At 39.7% G+C, this 15,719-nt stretch overlaps 2 protein-coding genes across 3 annotated transcripts in view; one reads left to right on the forward strand and one right to left on the reverse strand.

Moving 5' to 3' along the window:
* Positions 1-140: 140 nt before the first annotated feature.
* On the reverse strand, positions 141-5,096 carry rfc5 (replication factor C (activator 1) 5). The gene is made up of 11 exons (XM_083912026.1): positions 4,958-5,096; positions 4,250-4,314; positions 3,834-3,970; positions 3,628-3,707; positions 3,427-3,500; positions 2,583-2,742; positions 2,078-2,159; positions 1,799-1,928; positions 1,327-1,404; positions 631-685; positions 141-496 (listed from the first exon to the last, which is right to left on the reverse strand). Exons 1-11 carry the CDS (start codon positions 5,002-5,004, stop codon positions 397-399), a joined length of 1,008 nt encoding a protein of 335 aa, XP_083768152.1. The 5' UTR covers positions 5,005-5,096; the 3' UTR covers positions 141-396.
* Positions 5,097-9,105: 4,009 nt separating this feature from the next.
* Positions 9,106-15,719, forward strand: part of ksr2 (kinase suppressor of ras 2) — a gene marked incomplete at both ends in the record, with an annotated part of 93,685 nt that continues 87,071 nt past the window's right edge. For both annotated transcript variants that reach the window (XM_083911672.1, XM_083911673.1), the window contains one exon: positions 9,106-9,279. In XM_083911672.1, the coding sequence (XP_083767798.1) occupies positions 9,106-9,279 (174 nt within the window). The remainder of the gene's footprint in view (positions 9,280-15,719) is intronic.

The raw sequence follows: 15,719 nt of genomic DNA on the forward strand, positions 1-15,719 counted from the left end.
TGTAAATAGTGTATCTTTTTTTAACATTATGTTATTGAACACATTTCTTGTATTTTCAACAGATGAATTGATGACAAATCCTACTGTATTCTAGTAACAGTTTTCCCAAAGGATCTGGAACTGCCTTCCATTTTGCTCAGTTTGTATGCAGATGTGAGTGACTCAGATAGCTGCTAGCATTTGTTTCTTTACCGTACATCAACTCTGTGGAACAGTGGTGGGCAATCATGCAGTGGACACTTAAGGGCATCTATTTTCTTTCTAAAAAAGAAAGTACTGAGCAGTGATAGAAGTCGCCAAGGAATTGGTAAAAAAAAGGAAAAAGACGTTTCTCTCCACCAGTGTTTAGCATTCAAGAGACAGAATGTCATTGTTGGTTGATGCGGTTACGGTTTCTTAAGAGGCCTCGCTGACCACAAGGTCTCTCACTGCCTGGAAAGCTGCGACCATGGAGCTGAGCTGGATCTTCTCATTGGTTCCTGAGGCGATTCGGTGTCTGAGGAGAGGCGACACACGTTAAGTCCAAATGCAACATCTGGATGTTTTCGGGATGAAAAAGTTTGACTGGTTGCATGTCTTGTATGTAATGTTAATATTAGTTTGAGAGGAAGCAGGAGTGATCTCACTTACTCAATGTCAGCCAACTTAATGAGCAGACCAATCCGAATAGCTGGAGGAAAGTCCACTGGAAGAGGAAAAAGAAATAAAATCAGTTACTTGTCTAGCATCAAAAGAAGGAGTTGCAAATAAGACCATCAGCCAATACCAACATTGAAATAACAAAAGCTTACAAAAAAAAAAAAAAAACCTTATTTTATATTCTAAGCACAGATTTGGTGGTTCTCCTGCTGGACATTGTCAAGTCACATGCATGTGTACAAATAAACCATCCACACTTCATGGTTATTATTCATTCATTCATCTTCAACCGCCGTACACCCTGGACAGGACCCCAGTCTATCACAGGGCACATAGAGACGAACAGAGACAGACAACCATTCACACCTACGGGGCAATTTAGAGTCATCAATTAACCTAACACATGCATGTCTTTGGACTGTGGGAGGAAACCGGAGAAAACCCACACAAAGCTTGTATAAAAATAACTTAACTATTGAAGCCAAAAGAGCTAAAAGGCTGCAGAAATATTACATAAAATGAATATAAAATAAACACCTGAACATCCTTAGAACAGTGGAGGTTTAACCTCAGGTGATTCCGACTTTGGTTGAAAAACACTAACATACGCAGTACGTGCTTTTTTCTTTGGATCAACTGCATATTGAAAACATTTTTTAAATTTGTTGCCATCTGCAATAGCCTTACCTCTGTGTATGAGCAGATGAACCTCAGTGAGGATATCGTGCAGAGCCAAACCTTTTAAAGTCTTAAGCTCAAGGATTTCTGTCAAGGTGGTGTTAAAGAACGGCAACAATGATGGTTTAGTCAGTCATATCCCAACACCACACATTAAACCGTGCAAAAACATGTATAGCATTGGTAATCTATTCAATGGATGGTCACACATGCAGCTATATTTGAACCTCCCTGCAGTAGCTTCCTGTTCATTTCAGAACTGACTTAAAAATCTTGGTGCTTACTTACAGAGCATTTATTTAGCTACAGCTACTTTCAAGAATCATCAGTTGCAAGAAAGAAATGTGCTGAATATACAACAACTTAAGGACGTTTAGCCTTTTCTGAATTGTACAGAATAACCCTTAAATAGGTTATCTGGAACACAAATAAAGACTGATCATTCTACAGTAAAGATTAATTGAATTATCCTGATGGATACGCTTGTACGCTGTGGTGAAGTCTTTGTTGAGGGACCAGTCGAGGATGTTTGCTATATCTGAGCGGAGAGGGTGACCCGTGCAGGTGTACACTGTGTCCTCTGTGACCTTCCCGTACGCCATACTGGTGCTCTGGAATCACAAAAGGTGGAACATGGGTGGTACGTTATTACTCATCCGCAAAGAGGATATATAGGAAGTGTTGTTTTTCAGCATTAAAATCAGTGTGAATGAAAAGCTAACACCACCACCACAGGGTACAATGATCAAGGTGGTCGTACCTGCAGGATGTTGAGCGATCTTCTCATATCACCCGATGATAAGGTTACGATGGCCTTCATTCCACCTGGATTTATGTCAATACTGCCACCAAAAAAAAAAATCACTGTCAATCAACAGCCAGATCAATGTAAAGCTTAAGTTATATATTATAAATGGTTGTATTACCTATGATTTCGCACTGATGGTAGGAATATAATTTGAACAAGAAAACTGTTTGGTGAAATCTGCCCCCCCAAAAAAAATTAATAAATAACAGCTCCTTTTTGTTTTGTGCAGTAAAACAGTTTGATTTCTGTGCTTTAAGATAACATGTCTGATTCCCGAACCACTAGCATATAACAAATAGGGTGTAAAGGCCAACAGATAACTGCCCATTTTTTGGTGATAGCCTCACCAGTTTTCTGGGAGTAACACCAATCACAATATGTGTGAATAAGATTCAGTAAAAATACACATTGTTTTAACAGCAGATGAAGAAGAAACGTCCTAAAGAGACACACTCACTTCTCCTGCTGGACTACGTACTCCAGCCGAGGGATCATCTGGTCCGGGGACAGCGGGCCGAAGCGAAATCTGGTGCATCGAGACTGCAGAGCTGGGATGATCTTGGACAGGTAGTTGCAGATCAGACAGAATCGAGTGTTTTCTGTAAACTTCTCAATCACTGAGACAGAGAGAAGGAGCGGGGGTGGGGGGGCAGGAGAAACAAGTTGGAAATCAATTTACTGTAAGGAAGAAACGGGAGAGATCAAATGTACCATTTAAGAAACCTTAATTAAAATACTATCAGCGCCGACATGCACTGCTTTGTTACTTCACCAAAAAACTGCATATTTTGTAAATGTTTATGTAGTGCATCCTGTCTGTTAGAAACTGAGCTGACGGTAATTTAAGTATTTATTCATCAAGGAGACATTGTGTTAAAAAAAAACAACCTCAAGCTTCAGTACAGATGGTTAGCAATATATCAAAAGGGTAGCCATAATTTAAACATTGCACTTTTAATATGATTTAATTGTTCAGCTTTTACTTAATCTGCAACAAATATATACGTCTTTCTATTCATGCCTCCACTCAGAGCTGAAACAATGCACTGAGCAGTGAAATCCATGCTTTCTGATCACACAAGCTTATGTTACACAAACAATAGAGGTTTGATGAATTTCACAAAGTGTTGCATTTCAACTCAATCAGTCGTTTCAACCCATTCTTCCGATGGGCGTTGCTTTTTAGAATGAATATCAGGGTGTACAAACAGATATGCTGTAATTCACCAGCAGCCAAATTGTTCTGCTCAGTGAGCCGTGTAGCTCACAGTAGGCAACGCCTGGATGAACAGATGGCTTACCTCGGCGTAATGCATTCTGGGCATCCTGGGTCATGGCATCGGCCTCGTCCAGTATCACCAACTTGAAGCCTTTCCTGGAGGACGGGGGGGACAGACGAAAAGGCAGCCGGTTGAAAAAAAATTCCCTTGCAGTTATGAGTTGCAGATAAAATGAAAGAGCATTAAGAACATTCAGTGTTTCAGATAGATTTTTACTCTTACTTGAAGATGGTCCTGGTGCTGGCGAAACTCAGAACAGGGCCTCGTACAACATCAATACCTCTGTCATCTGATGCGTTTAGCTGCAAAATAAAATGAGTCGTCAAATTAAAAGCCACATGGTCTTCTTCTCGCTAAGTTACTGAAGATGTTAAGTGAAAAGGGAAGCCTAATGAGCCAAAAGTTCGTAATGAGGAGGTGTAGTGTACCTCCAACACCATGGAGTTGAACTCTTTATCCTTGTACAGCTGCCTGGCACATGCAAGGATGGTGGAGGTTTTGCCTGTTCCAGGGGGGCCGTAGAACAAGAGATGGGGAAGTTTGTCCTCACTGATAAACTTCTGGACTGAAGAAACGAAAAAACAACTGTAGACACATATGGCCTTTAAATTGTATTATTTATTTGAAACTTGAGGATGTTTACGGCTTCAGTAATATTAAATAATGACACTTACAGTACAGTCTGACAGACAGCAGAGAAAGTTAATCCTTATTCAGGTTTATGAATTTCATAAAGCAATTTCACAACTGAGTATTTAGATATACTATTAAATGTCAGTGATGAACCCTGTTACGCTCGACCTTTAAGAATGATTACATTGATTCCGGCAGTCCACATACTTACTGGTGCTTAGAATATCTTTGTGTGAGATCAGATCATCAAGTTTTTGTGGTCTGTATTTTTCAACCCTGGGATACGGAGCAGAAAGACATCGTCCATCAATAATGTTATTATCAATAATAATAATACATACTTTCAATTGCTATATGATAAATGCTTGCAACACTCAGATTAGTTTAATGCAAAAGTTCACTTACCACAACTAACCCAATAATAACACTAGCAACTTGTTAACACAGAAAAGCATCCTTCTCTACATAGTGGTGTAAACAGAACGAACTTCATTAAGAGTTTGTCTGTTTTAAAATCATGTTATTTATAGGTTTGGGTACATATGCATTTAGCTTTGACTTATTATACACATCAAACTGTTGGCTACCACTTTTCAATTCGGCATCTATATTTTGAGCCGTGCAACAACATATCGAACAAAAATGTCTACGTTTCACAGCAACTTCACAAACTTTCCGGTGAGACAGTTGGTTCAAGTGGCAGCAAAGATTCGGCTGCAAGGAAAAATTAGACGCATTGATTGGCTATTATGTATGCCGAATTAGAGAGGAGCCAACATGACTAAAGAGTAAGTACCGTATAATGTTATTTGTACCCGAAAGCTAACGTTAGTACGAAATGCTATCTTGAATCCATAGTGGGTATGTTAGCTAGCTAGCATGAAACATTTGAACCTAACCTATCTACCTTTCAACTCACCACGGTAAGTTTCTGGCCTGCAACGGAACTTTACTTGTAGAAGCCATGTGTCCTGCAAAAGGCGAATTATTTAGCTCCACGCTGGGTTAAATACTTGTATAGTTTCAAGCACTTCCTCTCTCACTAATGTCGGTGGCCGTGTTTGGCGCGCTGCACGACAAAAAACGTGCGTCAAACGTCACGGCGTACAGCCAATCGAATGACTGTGCCAGCTCCTGTGGGCGGGGTCTCAGTGACAGGGACGCATACTGTCGCAAAGTGTGTGAGATGAAAAGAAGAGTTTAAAAAAAGTATATAGCTGCGATGCATGCATACATTTGTGGTCCACTTCGTTAATATGTTTCAATACATGTAATGCTGTTAAAATTAAAACAATCATCACATTTTAATATAGTGTTTTATCTGCAATACTTACCTATACTAATTCTATTTTATTCTATTTTATTGTTATTCATATTTTGTATTTTATATTTTATCTTATTTTAGTACTTTTGATTGCTCTGTACCGCTGCTATGATGACCTAATTTCCCCTCGGGGATAAATAAAGTTATCTATCTATCTATCTATCTATCTATCTATCAAACCAAGAGTCAGCTTATTTTATGCCATTATCTTTGTCCCCCAACCTACCACCCAGTGTTTTCAGCTTGGCTGCTGGATCCAATGCTGACTGAAGGAAAATTACCTCAAAATGTCCCACCAGTGCCCCCCTGTCTCATGGTGCATTGCTTACCCCAGAGAGCAAAGTATCACAGTTAACATTTAAGGTGTATAGGCCCACATGAGGATTTTGTTTTTAAATATATTTTAATGTCCTTTACAAGATAATTTGTATCACTATTTGAATCAGTTAACATTTTGCCCCTGATTTTTACTCTCATTTTACCTCACAACTCTGTTTTATTCCAAAATGAACTTCCTTCCAAACTGTGTGAAGTTTAAGACACGAGAGAATTAAAAAGTCTTAATGTGAGGACCCCACCATGAGAGTTTGTTAAAACCCGATGTGATATCTTTAACCAAATCTGTCCAGTGTGTGTGATTCTTTACAGCAGGGCTTACATGCAATGATCTAACCTGATTTTGCTTTTAGCCACTTGAAAATGACACGAACAGTGTAGCTCAAACCTTTTCTTAGTTAACCATACACTAAACTTGGGAACGGTATGAAATATATAGACTAAAATGTTCTTCAACCACTTTGAAGACACTGTAGAGATGAGGGGGACAATATTTTGACGCAGCATATTTTTTCAGAGAACACGATTACCCTGCATTTAGATTATTATTCTAACCTTATAACCACACTTTTAGCCTTTTTAGCTTGTGACCTCTTAAAATTAAGAAGTTTCTTGATGCATGTAACATATTAGTGATACAAGTTGTAATCAACCACATAGTGATTTTTGCGATAGATTGTTTCATTTGAAGGATTTTTTTAAAGGCCTGAGGTGGTGAAAGTATCCAGCATAGAAAAAAACAACAACTATATTAAAGTCAGAGAGAATAAACATGTTGTGTCTCTTAATCATGTTGTGACTCTTCAGATTTATCAAGGCACCCCTTTACATTTTCAATGTCCTAATTGCTGTACATAAAGTTATTCCTGGTTTTGATAATGTACGGCTCTACATATTGCATTTATTTCAAACAGGTAGTCTCTGTAAGATCAAGATCTATTTTGCAAGAGAGACATATGAAGACAAAACAAAAACACAGTCAGCTACACACGAGTACATACAGACAACATAAACACAGTTTCATTTTTTTTTTAAAAGGAAGAAAAGTTACATTAAATTACTGAAAAATCATGAGGGGAAACATATTTGGACATCTTAGCTGAAAGAGAGACTGAGCAGGGACCCCTGCTACATATATTGTATAATGCTTAGTAACATTTTAAACTAGGCCTACAGCCTATTGAAATACATTATTTATTGTACACAATTCAAAGCTAATAAAAATAATTATGCCTATTGATATATTCACATATTTATACATTGTTTTAATGTTAAATATACATATGGACAGCACAGTAAATCATTCAACTTTACTGTAGGGCTACTTTAATGACTACTATACCTGTTATTCACATTAGTTGAAAGTTCATTTTTTCCACAAATAGGTTTATTTATTTATCTTTGCTTATAATATGTTGTAATATATTTTCAGATATTTACTTTTTGAAAACACTTAGCTGACAAGTTAGCAATCTTCGTCATCCCAATGCAGTAACTGAGGACTCCTAGTTGTACTCCATAAGATTTGAGATACGTTATTTCTAGCGGCCTCTGTGGTGGTAAGATGTAACTGCAGGCAAGCCTGTTCTTTCAGAGCCTCCATCTTGTTACGTTCATGGTCACTATAGTCTTGTTTCCACTGGCCCATAGAGTGGCCGCTCGGAAAGTTTCAGGGTAAGCCCTCTCAAATGGCCTTTCACTCACCGTGTGTCCATTACAAAAAAGGCCAGAGAGGGATTTAGGAGACTCCGGAGGTGACGTAGCACTCTGAATGGGTTTTGATTACCGGCAATCAGCTGATCAGTGTTACAGCGTGCGCCGTGAACAATAAGGAAGAGACGCCAAGATGGAAGGAGCAGAGCAAACCAACATGGCCCGGACCTCTTCGTCAGTCCACCTATCGATAACTCGGCTCTTTGATTTTTGCTGCTCCATATTCTTGATAAAAGTGTGCTTGCTACTGCTCTGCAAGCTAAAATGGCGAGGGTTGTTGTGGCACGAGTACTACCTCACATCCCGCTTTGCATGTCACATCCTGTTTAGTGTTATCCAATCAGCATTCGGGTATATCTCAGGGGACAAAAGAGGCCCTGACAGGGCCCTTTTCTACGGCCTCCTGACCGACTACATGCAAATTAGGGGCGTTTTGGGCGAGATTGACTCGCCTTATTCCGGGTGTTCGACCATAGTGGAAACGCATCTTATGTTTATTGACTTTTTTTTGCTCCTTTGTAAACTTTATTGAAACATATTCACACTACTTCCAGTCCGTCCCCTACATGTTACCTTCTTAACCCCCCCCCCCCCACACACACACAAACACACACACACACGTTCCTATTATATTTCTGCCCTTACTACAAGCATGACTCAGAAGTTGGAATTTCCGATTACAAGTGAATGCAACATTACAGTTGGTGACGTCACTAACATGGCAGCTTATTTACATCTATTCTGCGTGTCGCCACAGACACGGATATTGGAATACTTTGCAAAAAAGGTAGTAGAAGTGCTTAAATTAGTGGGTCAAATGATCAATCACCACGGTTTTAACTCACTCTTTGATAGATAGGAACTTAAAAGACAATTAAAGGGAAATCTTATGGAGTACAACTTTAACCCTGTTAAGAAAAATCTCTGCTCTAGGGAACTAAAACACAGGGTTTGCTATTTATTTATTTGTATGTGAGTGTGCACATTTAGTTGTGTGTAAAAAAGTGAATCGTACATAGCCCCTTGTCTTTCCTCCAAACATGTGAAAGGTGTTGCTCCACGCACAGGTCTGCTGGAGACTGGTCGAAGCAGTAAACCCACCTTAATCTCGCGAGACCGGCCCATCACGGCGGTGCTTGGGCGATGCGATGCTGTTGCTGTGGGTTTGATTGACAGGAAACATGTCGGTGTGGTGGGAGCGAACCGGGATGCAGTTGCTGCCAAGGGAGACAGGGAGTACCTGCATCCAATCCACACATCGGCACCTTTAAAAAGACCCACCAGGCTTCCCCCCTGATACGTCTGCTTATGATGCGCTGAACTGATTCTCCTTTTTTTCTTTCTCTTGAAAACATCCATTTGACACGAAGGGGGCACCCAATGGATGCTGTGGCAAACCGTGCAGTCCCGCTCGGTATCTTCGCATGATGTGTTCGGTCTAGCCTGCAGCTCAGAGACACCTTGATGAAACAGCAGGAAACTACGAGGACCGTGGCAATGGAGTCGACTCTCTCACGGCTCAAACCCCGTCTGTAAACCCACAGCATCTCGTTTCATGGCGTTTTGCAGGTGGCTCCGCTCCGTGGGCTTCTCCACGCTTCTTTTCTGAATTTTGATTTTGTTGTTGGTTTTTTTTATTTGTTTTTTTATTTCAAGTGCTTAAGTGAAAATAACGACCACTGCTCGCAAAAACTATGAACGAGGAGATGACAAAAAGCGAGGAGCAGCATCTGAGTTTGCAGAAAGCCTTGCAGCAGTGCGAGTTGGTGCAAAATATGATAGACATAAGCATTTCTAGTTTGGAGGGTTTACGGACCAAATGTGCCACATCCAACGACTTGACACAAAAAGAGATACGGACGGTGGAGGTAAGCAACATTTGAACGGAATTGATGCTGTTCATCTTCATCCAAATCAATAGGGGGGGGGGGGGGGGGGGGGCTTTCACTGTCTCTTATTTTATTTCTAGGTCACTATGCATTTATATATTTAGTGCCTTTTCAAACAAACTGCTTTTCCTCTGTCTGTGTTGCCATTGCATACATATGCAAAAGATGTGTGCTAAAAGCCTATATGTTTTGTGCAGTGCAATAAATCAAGAGGCTACGGGGCTGCAGTGGGCTGTTACAGACTTGCGCATTCTGCAGGTGGCGGGGAGAGAAGGTGGCTCTTCTCCATCAGGATAATATCGGAGGCAGCCGAGGCCTATAGGCAGCCCGTGTTTACAATCCATTTCCAATATGCCAGCCTGCGCATCTGTCCTCGCAGCGCATCCAGGCCCCGCTGTTATGCAAGGCGAGCAGATTATCTAATTTTCTTAAAACAAAAATATCGTTATCCGTTTAATTGTCCGCGGGGTATTCCGCCAATTGCGTTACGTAATGGTCATAATATCCCGGCGTTGAGTTTTGAGACATCAGAGTGTCCTTTTTTTTTTAAGACCACTTAAAACCAGTCGAACGCCCCTTCTCACCAGTGAGAGGCTGTTATGGGACATAAAAAAACGCCATAAAGTGCGATAAGGTCACTGCAAACTCACCATTGAGCACCGCAGACTACAGCACAGCATTAGGGCCTGCAAGAATGTTATGGTGATGCCTTGGGAGATTAAAACAAATAGCATTAAAGTGCGATAAGGCCGCCATAAACTCAGCACTGAGTATCTGTGTGTGCCATCAACACACTTTGAGTCCCAGAGGGAATATAATTGTGATATTACATAAAAATGAACACACACTCACCCCAGCCCAACAGGAATATGAGGCTATATGTTATGGAATATATAACAACATATATTCAACGCTGTGCTGTTTTAAGTGGAGTTTGCAAATGTTGCACAGGCAGAGGACATGAATGTAACCGAAGAGGAGAGAGAATTTATATTAAGTACAAATGTGCTGCCAGCAATGAGCATGCAGGCTACAGCAATGTTCACTATGTTCCCTGGATTCCCTGCAAAGCATTGTGGATACTGGATTATTTGTTGCATGACAGAAGTAGCCTATGCCTTTTATGTTACAACATATTATCATGAGCCTGACATCTTTGTGAATGTAGTTTTAAACAAGATTTGATTGATTGTGTCAGGATTTGAACTTTTGTGGAAACGGATACAAAAGAGATGGATGCAGTTGTTTTTAGAAAATAGACATTAACATGTGTATGATCAGAATGTGCAGACATGTCTGTACCAACTGTGCTGCCTGTCTAAAGAACTTTATGAAAACTATTTGGTGGTTAAAGGGAGTCAGAAAAGGTGGAAGGTGTACATTTTCTTTTGGCTGAAGGTGGGAAAGCAGGTTCTTCTGTTTTTATCATCCTGAATTTGTTTTTGCAAGATTGTGAAAAGTTACATAAACATAAAAAAGGGTTTCATTTATGTGTGCATTGATGGTGGACATATAAGTTCCATTAACATGTCCTGTAAAAAGTCATATGACAAGTACAAACTTGTACATTTGTAGTGACACCCATGTAGTTAAAGGGACCGTGCCTTGTCTTTGACCCCTGTTGGTTGTTTAGAGTGTTTTAAATGTGGCAGTCTTGTTTGTAACACTTCCACCAAAGTAACATGCCACGAGCATGAGGGGAGATGTGAAACACATTGCTGGTAAAGAAGGCAGTACTGCAAGGAAGCAAAGAGACAACAATTGCAAGTCTGTGAAGACAATACAGGTTCCAAAACATTCATAAGTTATTCATCTATTTATACCTGATCTATTGAATTGAGGGGATATGATGCACCCTGGACATTGTAGTCTTTGTAATCAACACAACAGTGAAACATCTGGCTTCACTTTTTATACATACTGTAGTTCAGTGTGACGCTGTACTCTCCATGAACATATTAATTTCACTTTTATGACTTCTGCAGAAGAAGCAACATCCAGATTCTTCTCCATTTTATGAACTTTTTTTTTCAAACAACTCCCCCCATATCTTTCATAGATAACTGTTATGGTGGTTTTCCCATTGATGTACACCAGATTTTGACAAGTGAATCCAAGCACTAATCGCTGGCCACCTTATGAGGTACAGTTTGCTAGTACTGGGTCTGAACCCCTTTTGCTTTAGAACTGCAGTCATTCTTCACGCTGCAGATTTGTCCGCTGCACATCCTTGATGCAAATCAGGCGTTTCACCACATTTTAAAGGTGCACCATTAGATTGAGATCTGGTTACTGTGGAGGCCATTCAAGTCCAGTGAACTCATTGTCACATTCAAGAAACCAGGTGGAGATAATTTGAGCTTTGTGACATGGCTTGTTTTCCTGCTGGAAGTAGCCATTAGAAGATGGGTACACTGTGGTCTTGGGCCTGGCCGATATGGGGTTTTTGTGACCCATACCAATTTTAGATCAGTGTTAGTCAATTGCTGATAATCTAAATAGGAATGAAAAATAAAACAATAAGCTATATGACAACATTTCTAAATCACAACAGGCATTGTTTTCTGCATTATATCTTCTGTGAAAAATGTTTCATATTGGTGCATATTGGAAAACACATGCCGATACCGATATATCTGTGATAGGCCAATATTTGCAGATAATATAAGCTGACTGATGGGTCTAGCTCTACTGTGGTCATAAAGGGATGGACATGGTCAGCAACAATATGCTGTGTTGTTTCAACAGTGCTCAATAAGGGGCTCAAAGTTTGCCAAGAAAAAAACCCTACCCCCAGTTGTAGTTGAAGATTTTCCCTTTTCTTAGCTGACAGAAGTCTGTGGTGTGTGGTGGTGTGGTCTCAATGTTGTAGTCCATCTGCCAAGGTTTTACATGTTGCGTGGTCAGAGACTCTCTTCTGTCTTCTATCTCAGTTGTAATAAGTGCTTGTTTGAGTTACTGTTTCCTTTCTGTCAGCTCAAACCAGTCTTGCCATTCTCCTCTGACCTCTGACATCAACTGCTACTCACTGGATATTTCTCTTTTTCTTAGCATTCTCTGTAAACCCCAGAGATGGTTATGTGTGAAATTCCCAGTTGATCAGCAGTATTATCATTTACACATTCAGCTGGGACATTAGCATTCATTTGATGTCATGTTTCTGGCCTCTAGATTAATCTAATGTCCAATATTCACTTTCCCTTCATTCTGTTTTGGTCACCTTCTGAGAATAATATGTCTCTTTAGCGCTGTTACATTCAGCAGCTAGTTGCTCTATTGTCTCTCTGTTGTTTGGTGCTGGGCAGGTAGCGCACAGTGAGTTTATCAATACTGTTTGGACAAAGACAGACGCGTTCTGCACCTGGAAACCAAATGGAAGTGAACAGAGAGAATATAAATAATTGTGGATCTAAATTGAGAATTTCACATCTCCAGTACCCAGGGTCCAGTATCCCCACTCTTTGCGTCCAAGTAGTGAATCCCCAGCACTATTTATTGGATCACTCTGCCTTTAGAACTGCATAGAAATCCATGTTGCAGACACAATAAAGCTATAAATGAAGAATTAACTTTATCTCTGTGCTGAAGTTTGTATTTAAAACCATAAAACAAAAAATACAGTTATTCATCCCAGTGAAACAGAAGTTAGAGCGTCCTAAGCTTCTCTACTGTTACCTATTTCCCACTATTTCCCAGTGAAACGGTAAATCAAATCCTTTACATAAGATTGAAATGCTAAAAAGCGGACGGGAGCGTTTTGCACAGTAGCACAGAGCTACAGATGAACATCTTCTGGCTTCCCATCCATCTGCATGTAGCGTTACTGCCCGTGCTGCAGTGACACAGAGCTGGAAAATCAAGAGTTTCCCTTGAATGAAATAGACCACTGTGTGTCAAGCTATCACAACCATTGTCCCCGCTGTTGTTAGCTAGCAAACTAATGCATCTTAGCTGTGTGCAGCTTGCTGTTGCAGATTGATTGACAGGTGGATGTAGGGATATTATTGGTTTAAACTGGTTGATTGATACAAGCTTACATAAGCACATGGCCGTTTTCGTTTTACAGAAAGAAAAAATTATTGGATTTTTAACGATTTTGACATATTTTTTAGGCATACATCTATATTTGTTAAATGTGGGTTTTGAAAGGCATTGTTTATTGCATTTAGACTTTTCGTGTATGCCCACCAGGCGAAATAATAGAAACACGTACATGAATTCACGTCGGAATGAGATATTTTGGTAGTCAAGTACTGTTGTGGGCTGCAATTCATTTGTTGTTAAATTCAGGCTACCATCCCCTGATAAAAAACATTTTCTCAACATCTCAGAACCAATACAGATATATCTTGAGCTACTCTGGAAGGAACTCCATAGAATCTTTTTTTATGAGATTTTCTAAGCAGAAATCAAATAAACTTATATGTGAAAGAAATGCACGACAGAAAGAAAAATTAGAAATCAAAAGAAAACACACTTAACAGTTAATATCAAGTGCAGAAAAAGAGTTACTCCTGTGAACCGTGTAATCTTCCTCAAATCTCCTGAGTTGGAGAGCTTTCGGGAATGGCAGTCATCTTATTGCCTCAACAACAAATGAGTTGTCCACCAGGGGTTTTGATGATCATCCCAATGACGTCAGCCATACGCAAAGCCTTCCTCGTTAACCTGCCCTGATCTTTATTGAGTGCAGTGTGTATGGGAGATTCCTCTACGACATCTCTGTTTTCTATCTCTTTTTTTAACCTAAAGGACCCAGATTGTGTCTGAGGCACAATCTGTTAAGAGGCGTTGAGCACTGGCCTTGCTTTAGCCAAAAGCTTTACCAAGAATAGCAGCCCTATATCATTACCTGGATGAAGTGTTGATACTGGTTTCCATTAATATGATTATGCTTTGTCGGCGGTATCCCTTGGATACACAGGAATGATCCACGCACAAGATGTTTGATGTTTTTTTAGGCTTTCATAGAGATGCAGACACATGATGGAGCATTACATGCGGTCCAATTATTAAATTCATGTAACAGGAAAGAGGACAGGTCAAAACAAGTGTTATTCATTTGAACTCAAGTATACGGGTTTCATAATAAAACAAGAAGTGTAGCATACGCTTTTGTTTTTTTTGCTTTAAAGGTGGAACCATGGTATTTTGTTTACTGTACTTTACACTGTTGAAGGGTTCATTTTGCTTGAAGCAAACTACGTCATACAAAGTGTCGCCCGACCACGTCTGAAGGCTTAAGTGTTTATACCTGTTCCCAGGAGCCACACTCGAAAGATTTATTAGAAGCCTACCATTAAAGCCTGCTCGTGTGTATCAAACTGCATGCTGTACTGACTGCAAACTATTGGACGATCCCTCCTTTAAGGCAAAAACAATGAAAAACGAGCACTTGATAAAAAAGTTCGAACCCTACCTTTCCTATACACCTGTGGCTAAATGCTGTGTAGATTGGGCATGCTCTTTTAATTTGATATGGCAAACTTATTAGCAAACATTTGGTAATTTATGAACCCAGAAGTTACAGAGCAACATTTTTGTTATTTGGAGTTTGTGTATCTGGCCACCTGGCATATCGTAGTCCAATATTCACTCTATGTTTATGTTTAAATATTGAGGTTTTCAGCTGCTAGATGCTCCACTATGTTCACCAGCTCGTCTCTACCTGTGTCTTGGTGCTGAGCAAGTCACTTACAGTGAGTTTTTAGAGTTAAAAAAGAATGAAAACAACTGCTTTTGGGATTGAATTTCCATAGCTTTATGGACGCGCACTACTAAATCAGTAAATTTATTGCTATGATTCTAATATTATGTGATTGATTGTTTCAACTTTTCGTCCAAAACACTGTGTTCCTTGCCATTCAACTTTGCTTTAGTATGCTAAAATTCCAGTGTAGCAGTTGCTGTCAATTAATACCTTTTCAGTGGGATGTGTCTTCATTTTTTACACACAAATCAGTTTGGTTAATAAATTATTAACAGTATGCTGCAGCTCAGTAGGCTAACTGTGGGTACTACTTGTTAAGGAATTGCTGTTTTAAATATATACAGATAAATATGTACATTTTACATGACTTTTAGTTGAGCCTTTACCAAAACTTGAGTGATAGTTTTGGACATTTGAAATGCAGTGAAAGTACCGGACTCTAGTTTATCAGATAAAGCTGGTGCAGAGGTCTGCTGTGCATTCATTAAGTGTTTCAGTTTATCTGGATTAACGTTGAGTGTAGCATCTGTTAAGATGTCAATTTAACTCATGTGTCAAATGGGAACAGCTTTTATTTTGTCCCACTGATATCCATGCATTCTGAGGCACAGTTCGGATTTGTCTAATTGTTCAGGAAGCATCGATTGTTGTAACTTTATGGTGAAAAAAATACAAGCAGCATTATCACAGGGATTCTGTCTAGCAGTCT

This window comes from Echiichthys vipera (assembly GCF_963691815.1).
Source record: "Echiichthys vipera genome assembly, chromosome: 4".
NCBI lineage: Eukaryota > Metazoa > Chordata > Actinopteri > Perciformes > Trachinidae > Echiichthys > Echiichthys vipera.

What these genes read in the sequence shown, in the direction of transcription:
- rfc5 (XM_083912026.1), bottom strand. Translation starts at nt 5,004, where the DNA reads ATGGCTTCTACAAGTAAAGTTCCGTTGCAGGCCAGAAACTTACCGTG. An exon ending in CAAAGATATTCTAAGCACCA is followed by an intron (nt 3,971 to 4,249) that starts GTAAGTATGTGG and finishes TCGTTTCTTCAG; the next exon opens with TCCAGAAGTTTATCAGTGAG. An exon ending in TACGTAGTCCAGCAGGAGAA is followed by an intron (nt 2,160 to 2,582) that starts GTGAGTGTGTCT and finishes TTTTGGTGGCAG; the next exon opens with TATTGACATAAATCCAGGTG.